This window comes from Muscardinus avellanarius, assembly GCF_963383645.1.
Source record: "Muscardinus avellanarius genome assembly, chromosome: 17".
Taxonomy (NCBI): Eukaryota; Metazoa; Chordata; class Mammalia; order Rodentia; family Gliridae; genus Muscardinus; species Muscardinus avellanarius.
The window spans coordinates 25814081-25823038 of NC_137803.1; the positions used below are offsets into that span (position 1 = coordinate 25814081).

General features: G+C 41.7%; 1 protein-coding gene across 1 annotated transcript in view; it reads left to right on the forward strand.

The window, feature by feature from the left end:
* ACAA2 (acetyl-CoA acyltransferase 2) overlaps positions 1-4550 on the forward strand; it is a gene marked incomplete at both ends in the record, with an annotated part of 38715 nt that extends 34165 nt beyond the window's left edge. Inside the window, 2 exons of the mRNA XM_080714685.1 lie at positions 2551-2705; positions 4466-4550. Of these exons, the coding sequence (XP_080570811.1) occupies positions 2551-2705; positions 4466-4550 (240 nt within the window). The remainder of the gene's footprint in view (positions 1-2550; positions 2706-4465) is intronic.
* Between the last annotated feature and the right edge of the window lie 4408 nt (positions 4551-8958).

Here is an 8958-nt window from a genome sequence, read left to right on the forward strand (position 1 = left end):
AAATCAGTATAAGTTTGATAGAGAAGGGATAAGCATGTATGAGTTTTTTCCCCTCTAGTAATCTGTCACCCAGCAAGTTCCCAGACAAATAAGTGCTTCATTTTTAAATGCATGCTCTCATTCTTGGTAGATTATAATGCTCAGAGCCTCAAGAAAGCTCCTTAATTATCATATTTGTGTCAGTAAATAGGTACCACTACATTTCTGACTTTAGACTTTATACTTAAAACTACCAAAATACAGAAATCATGCACACCTGTAATCCCAATACTTAGGAGGCTCAGACAGAAGATTTCAGGTTCAAGACCAGCCTAAGCAACTTAACAAGACTCTTAGCAACCTACCAAGATCCTGTTTCAAACAAAAAGGGCTAGGGGTGTAGCTCAGAGGTGAATGCCCTGGATTCAGTCCCCAGCACCATGAAAAAAAGAAAAAAAATACAGCAACTCTAAAAGTTATCCAATGATCATGGATATGTAGATGCCCAAGGACATAGTTCATGCCAGTTTTCTCTGGCTTCAGAGCCTGCTTTCACAACATTTCTTTATATCTTCTTGAGGATGACCGTATAAAACAAAAGAACAATATTGGATCTAAGGACAAATAAGGTACCATCTTGTGAAAGCAGAGCACAAAAATATAGTAAGAAATATAGTAAGAAAGAGAACTAGACTGAAGTTTGATTTCAGCTCTGTAAATTTCCCTTTCTCAGAATAAATTTTATTTCTAAAATTTCTGTGCTAAGACCTATGAGAACAGTACTGTAAATGAAACAAGGCATTTCTCATTTATATTTATTCCTTCTCAGCCTTAATAAATAATATATATAAAACAATGTGACACTTTTGGGTTCTGCTGCATTTCAGCTTAGTATTAGGGTTCTCTAGAGGAGCAAAACCAGCAGGCTATGTAGTTATGAGAGGACTTACTAGACTAGCTTCCCCAGTCAGCGCTGGACAGTCACACAGTGACAGTGTGTGTGAGCTGCAGAGTCAACTCCTGGCTGCTCAGTTCAAGAAGCTGCAGCCACAGAACAAGGATGGTGCAGCCCCTCAGCCCGAAGGCCTGGACACTCCCAGGAGATCTCTGTGAGAGTGCTGGAGCCGGAGTCCGCTGCACTCAGGAGAGGGCAGCAGCAGTAGACGCACATGCTCAGGAATCAGACCTACCCACGCACGGCTTCCTCTTCCTTCCACCCTCACTGTGCTCTTCCACATGCCAGTTGGATCTGGGAACACCGTTTAGGTATACCCCAGAGTCTCTTCATCTTGGGCATTTCCTAGTCATCTCCCAATCCAGTCAAGTTGATAATTCAGATTAACCACCTTGTCAACTTGACTCCCTGCCATATCCTTCCAGTCCACTTAATCATCACATGAGCGCCGTAACAGGTCATAAATGACCTAACAAAATATAACCTGTCCACAACCCAAAACACGAATTCCTTTCCCAGAATAGGAGGCAAAGTGGTTGAGTGATGCTTAAACTTCTAACATCTCAAAACATCAAAACCATAAAGATATTTGCTTAACGTATGTGTATGTCTACACAAACATATTAACAAAATAGGAAAGAAATATTCGTGGCAGTCACAGTCCTCAGTCCAGTGACTGGTCATGTGGTCATAGCTGCACATTCCCCTTTTGTCTCAGGCTGTGCAGGTTAATTCTTTGTTATGTGTCAGTTTCTTCTTGGAATGATGGCTCTTGAGTACTGGATGATAACAACAATAACAGTAATAATCATGGCAGCTACTAATTGAAAATTTGTCATGTGTCAGATAACACACTAGATACTATTTGGGATTTCATTTAACCTTGACAGTCACTCTTCGCGTGATATTGCAGTTCAGTTTTCCTATTGAAAAAAATGTAAGTACAAAGACAGTTTAAAGAATACTTATAGGTCACAGGCTAATACTAAATTATACAGCCAAGAATTGAGCCATCCAGCTAGCTCCAAAACACGGACTTTCTACAGTATCTCACAGCCTCTAGTATGTGTCCATTTATAAGATTAAAGATCACTGAGGATTTCTTTCCCTTAAAGGCTGCATTCGATATATAGCTTCGTGTGTGTGTGTGTGTGTGTGTGTGTCTGAAGATGGAACCCAGGGGCATTCTACCTCTGAACTACATACAGCCCGGCCCTTTTTTTTTTTTTTTTTTTTTAAATTGAAACAGAGTCTCCTAAATTGCTAAGGCTGGCCTCCAGCCTGTAATCCTCCTCTCTCAACCTCCCAAGTCCTAGGGTTATAGGCATATGCCACCACACCCTGGCTTAATATGCCCATTTTTAAACCTAACATCTTTTGTAAAGCAAGATACTTCTAGATAATCTTCAACATAATTATTTTGACTAATATTAATGAAAAATGCTTTCTTTCTCTCTGAAAACCTAATATCTTTACAAAGAGTGATTTAAGAGAAACTTAGATAGCATTGTGAGTTAACTTAAGTAGAACAGAATTAGCTAGAACTAGAACTAGACCATTTTGCTTACAATCAGTTTGTGAATAAGGATTTTTATCAGTGTCAACTTTTTTCTAAGGTGAACGAAGCTTTTGCTTCCCAGTACTTGGCTGTCGAAAAGAGTTTGGGTCTTGACCCAAGCAAAACCAATGTGAATGGAGGCGCCATTGCCTTGGGTCACCCGCTGGGAGGATCTGGATCAAGAATTACCGCACACCTAGTTCACGAACTAAGGTACTTGCTAGAAATCGCTTTGTTTTAAATGTACTCTTTTTAATAGAAATGCATGGATTTAGGGTTTTTTTCATAACAATACAATGTATTTCTTCTTTCCCACATCCCCTGCACTAGTTCTAACTAGGAGCAAGCTATTTGTCAGCCCTTTGCAGCTGACCTTCCGGCTAAGGCAGGCAGTTCGGTAGTGGCTCTGCTTGGAATCTGAGCTGTTCCTGGTCCACTGAGGAAACCGTGCACGTCTGGCCCATCCCTAGTGCTGGTGGCCAGTAGAGAGCAGATAGGAGCCCTCGTCCTTATTGTAGTAAAACAAAGCTATTTAAGAACATAAAAATACTAGATGTTGTCATTTAAGAAACCTAAGAATGGGGCCATAGGAGGAACTCCAGGTGAAAAAAGAGATCCTATTAGAGGAGCAAATAAGGCAGCCTAAATGTGGGGATGGGGGGGGCACTTTAAAGCGAATGATGTACTTATTCATATCGAAGTCAACCACCATACCAAGCATGGGAGGGAGGGATGGGGAGGGAGGGAGGTGGGGACTGGGTGGGGGCTGGCTGAGTGATGTGGGCATTTATGCCTACACAAGTGTTTTACCCCATTATGATGTATAAATACAATGCACCAGTAAAAAACTAAAAAGAAACCTAAGCAAAGTGGTAGTTTGGGTCCAAATGAAGTTTTCCCCTTCACTGTGTCCAGGGCTCCAGGGGGGTCTTCTATGTATTTGATACTCTCCAGTTTTGATGGAAGAGCTTCTCTTTCTGATCCTATTTATTTTGGGCCATTTTGCCCTGTTAGTAGAAAAATTGCAAACGAAACCAAATATATGAAACTGAAAAATCATTTTGACTCCTTTGTATAAATGGGACTCATTTTGCTTACTTGATTCATTGAGTTGAAATGAATGATTCGCACGTGCAAAAACAATTCCTGGATGATTTTCTCAAGGTCACCATATCAGGACTGAGAAAGGATATGAGGGCTGTTGGTATTTAAGAGTCTAATTTTTATGGAAGGGACATGATCTCTTTCTAAATTATCTGCTCTTCTATATGGACAAACTTCATAAATTACATTTATTCTGTGTGTGTGTGTGTCAGTGGGGATTATACCCAGGGGCATTCTACCTGGGAGTTATACCCCCAGCCCGATTTTATTTCTTATTTGAAAACAGGGTCTTGTTAAGTTGCCAAGGCTGCCTTCAAACCTGTGATCTTCCTGTCTCAGCCTCCTAAGTCCTGGGATTACAAGCATGTGCCACCATGCCCAGCTTAATTACATTTATTCTAAAGTCCCATAAGAATCTAAAACCATGTAAGTCAAAGGAGCCAATTGTTCCTTCCCCCTTTCTCAACTTTCCTTATTTATCTAAATTCCCCCCTTTCCCACAGCATACCTAAGCACATATATTTGTTTCCATTCATCATGCCCTAAATCCATCCTTTGCTTAGATTGTTTTCTTCTTCTATATTACTGTTCTGTTGTTTATCTTTGTTCCCTATTGTGACTACAAACCCGAATTGAGGATGGAGAAAAGATTAGGAAGATGAGCTGAATTGGAGAAGGGCTGAGTGATGTGTGCATGTATGCCTGTGCCATCTTGTACCCATTAAGATGTATGGCAACAATGCACCAATAAAAATAAATATACGTGTATAAAGAATGCATAATGCAAGTGTGACTTGTATTAATCCCATCTAATTGATCTATCTGGTTAACTCTTGAGAGGAGATTTCAGCCCGTGCTTTATTTCTTAGGCGTCGAGGTGGAAAGTACGCCGTTGGATCAGCTTGCATCGGAGGTGGCCAGGGCATCGCAGTCATCATTCAGAACACAGCCTGAGGAGAACAGGGCCGCCTCTCGCTCTCGCTGTACTCGCAGGCCACAGTAAGACAGGGGACCTTCGGAGCCATCGCCACAACTGGCCAGGCCCTGCCACCGAAACAGTGATTGATTCATCCAGCCTTGGTGGGCAGAAACACATTTATCGTGAGTGACAGTCCACACCAGAACTAAGTTCTCAGAAGTCTGTACTTCTGATGTATTCTCAAACTAAAATCCAACCCTAGAAGACCTAAACAGAAATGGTTCCTTGACAAATATACACCACTTATGCCTTAGATAATATGATTATAAGAAAATTGAATAAATGTTGCCTTATCTTTGACTAATCTTTTCTTGTCGATGTATTTTTTTTATTCTTAATTGTGGTAAAATGCACAGTACATAGGAGTTATCATTTTAACCATTTTGAAGGTATGGTTTAGTGGCATTAAGTGCATTCACTCTGTAAATACTATCACCATCTGTCTCCAGAACTCTTTTATAGACCTGAAATCCTGTACCTATTAGGCAATAACAAAATGAGGCACACAGATACGAAGGGATGTCATTCGGCCTTAGAAGGAAATCCAACACCTGCTACAATATGGAGCATCCTTGAGGATGTTGCACTAAGTGAAATAAGCCAGTCCTAAAGAACAAACAGTGCGTATTTTACTCATATGAGGTCCCCAGAGTGGTGAAATACAGAATAGGAGCAAATAAGAGAAATGTGACCACTGGTAATTCTTGGGAGTCTAAGCTCCTCATAAACCAAGTGCCCCACAGAGAAGCCTTTACCCCGCCCCCCTTGCTTGTGTCTTAGCGCCACCCGCAGGCCAGCCCTTTTGCAGAGCCCTGTGCTGTGTTGAAGTCCCTGCTGATGTGCCAGCCTGCCACTATCCTTTCTGTCGACTGGCTTTCTGCTCCTGTCCTTCCTCCAGCACCTACATTATCACTGCCTCTCATCTTTTGACCATTAGAGTATGTCTTCATTCTCAGAAATTCTAGCACCCAGTTGGTCAAGGATGCTAAACACTCAGTTCCATGATGAAAACACTAATCATGTTTTCTTCATGTCAGACATCCAAGTCTTTTGGTGGCTTCTTCAACTTCATGGATGTCTCATTAAGCCATCCAGCCATTGACCTAGATATGACCTTCTCACCAGCCATTCTTCCTTCCTCCCCAGCTGAGAGTCCATGTTTCATCCTTTATTTCCACCCTTGAAAATACTCCCAGTATTTTCATTGATCTATTCATCTTCTCTAAGACTATATTTGGCAGAGCATTGACTGTTGACTATTCTAGTTAACTTTATGAAAGATCCATTAGAGATCTTATTTGAAGAGCCGGACGTGGTGGTGCACATTTGTAATCCCAGCACTTGGGAGGCTGAGACAGGAGGATTGCACAGGTTCGAAGCCAGCCTCAGCTACTTAGAGAGGCTCTCAGCAACTTAGACCATGTTTCCAAATAAAACATAAAATAGGTCTGGGAGTATAGCTCAGAAGTAGAAAAGCCTCTGGGTTCCACCCCTAGTACCAAAAAAAAAAAGATCTTGCCAGGCGTGGTGGTGCACGCTTGTAATCCCCATGCTTGGGAGGCAGAGACAGGAGGTTCACGCAGGTTCGAAGCCAGCTGCGCTGGCTTAAGAGACCCTGTTTCCAAATAAAAATATAAAATAGGTCTGGGAGTGTAGCCCAGAGGTAAAAGGGCTTCCAGGAACCCCAGTACCACCAAAAAAATATATATATATATATATCTTATTTGAGATTAAGTTGAATTTAAAGCTTATGGATATATTAAAGGTGTTCGTCTTTATGATATCAAATCTTTTTTTTTTTTCCAGTACTGGGGATGGAACCCAGGGGCATTCTACCTCTGGGCTATCCTCCCATACCTATTTTATAATTTATTTGGAAACAGGGTCTCACTAAGTTGCTGAGAGCCTCACTAAGTAGTTGAGGCTGGCTTCGAACCTGTGAGATCCTCCTGTCTTAGCCTCCCAAGCCCTGGAATTACAAGAGTGCACCATCACGCCTGGCTATATCAAATCTTTTTACATATATAGTCCATCTTATAATTTACCTAGGTTTTTATTATTTTATTTTAAGAATTTCTTGATTAAAAAGTCAGGGAGACTGTTTGCCTTGTAAAGCCTAATTCATTAATTTTTTTTTTTTTTTTTTTTTTGCAGGTCTGAAGATAGAACCCAGGAGCATTCAACTTCCAAACTAACTACACCCACTGCCCTATTTTTTTTTCTTTATTTTGAAACAGGGTCTTACTAAGTTGCAGAGTGCCTCACTATGTAGCTAAGGCTGTCTATGAACGGTGATCCTCCAGTGTCAGCCTTCTGAATGCTAGGATTACAAGGGTGTTCTACCATGCCTGGCTTGTTTTCTTTTTTAAGCAATAACAAGAAGGATTCAGAGCCGGGCGTGGCAGTGCACGCTTGTAATCCCAGCATTCAGGAGGCTGAGACCTGAGGATCGTGGTTTGCAGACAGTCTCAGCTACTTAGTGAGGCCTTCTGCAACTCTGTGAGACCCGGTTTCAAAATAAAGAATAAAAAATAGGGCAGGGGTGTAGCTCGGAGGTTGAATGCCCCTGGGTTCCATCCCCACAAAAAAAAAGAACTTTTGGACATGGACAGTGACATATTAAAGTTTTTTTTTTAACAAGTTCTGGTCTTTTTCTACTCTAGGTAATTGTAAATAATTCTCATTATGTGAGTCCATATCTTCCCGGTTTCTCAGCACTTGGCTGTGGTTTCCTTTAATTAATAGCATGTAAAGCTGGGTGTGGTAGTCCCAGCTACTCAGGAGGCTGAAGCAGGAGTATTGCTTGAGCCCAAGAGTTTGAAGCCAGCCTGGCCCATTTCAAAAAAATAAAAGTGGCATAGAAAAGAAATCTCCTTACCCCACCATAGGCTGGTGGCAAGGTCCGCCCATGTGAGGCTTCCGGGATCAACAGAGCTGACCCCTTATTTTGCCACAGAGATGGTAGGCTAGTGCACTGTGACACACGACTATAGCTGTTTTTTAGGTTTTGTTTTTGTTTTTTCTGGGACCCTTCTTGAGAAACAGGTTACCTCCAGTCTCAAAAAATATTTAAAAGTATGAGATCACATAATTTCTCATAACAAAGAACAATAATTCACAGAACATTTTGTTCTTTACATATCCTTCTTTTTCTGTAACTTGTAACAAATTATCTGTGTGGGATGAAATAACCAAGGCCACTTGTTACTGTTTTTTTAGACACTAGTGATAATTTATGTAGCCCATGTCTTTCCAGATGAAGGAGGGACTGTTACCAGACACAGCTGAAATGAGCCCCTTTCTCCCTGGGTGTCTCCTGGCCAAGGCTCATCACTTTCCCCATAAAGGTCTTCTGTATTTAGGGTCCTGGTTATCCAAATGAGACCTTTTTCTCTTGGTTTTTTTTTTTTTTTCTATTTAGTCCTTGTTACTGAATAGTTTTTAGATATTACGTATCTGGTCAGCTTGCTGAACCCTTGCATTCATTATAATTACACAGACAATAACTCATTTGTTTTTGCCTTTTTGCATTGGGCTGAGACCTCTAATGCAATGTTGGGGGAAAATAAGACACGGGGATGTCCAAGCCTCCAGAACCTCCTGTCTGGACTCTCCCGAGAGCCTTTAAAGGCCCTCCCTCTGTGTTTACCCCTCTTCAGTCGTTCTCCAAGAATCACCAGGGGCATCTTTTTAAAACACCTGTTAGTCACCACTACACCCCCACTGACTTAAAACCTCAAAGTAAGTTTTCTATCACACTTGGAATAAAATCCAGACCCTACCTACCTACGCATGGCAGCCCTGAATCCCTGAGCTGGTCCAGCCCCAGTTCTCTCAACCTGATCTCAGACCACTCGCTCCTCCAATTCCCTAGGCTTCAGGCATCCTGCCTTTCTTTGGGCTGCTCATGTAGCTTTTGAGTAGAGGAAAGTCTTCCTCTCACTTAATTTTAAGGATCTTTTATTAAAATATATTGTAGAGGGACAAAGTTGGAAGCAGGGAGGCCAGTTAGAAAAGCTATTGCAGTAACCCAGGCCAAGAAAGGCCGGGAGTGGCGCTCAGGAGTCTGCTCTGGGGGGTGGTGAGCCATGGGCAGATTCTGGATATAGTTTGAGCTAGACTCCTGAGATTTCCAGATTGATTGGCTGTGAGTTGGCAGAGTTGGCCTTTTCTCTTAGCTCCTGAGACAGAGAAAGCTGCAGGTGGAGCAGGTTTGGGCAAGATTAGTGGTCCAGCCAGATGTTGCTGGAAAAGCTCATATTTTGGCAATGCGGAAATGTTCAAAGGTACCACCATCATTCGATAATTTACCAAAATGAGAAATACCAAGGGAAAGAGGACAGACACTCAATATATGTTCTCTAGTCCTTTTAGAAAACATGA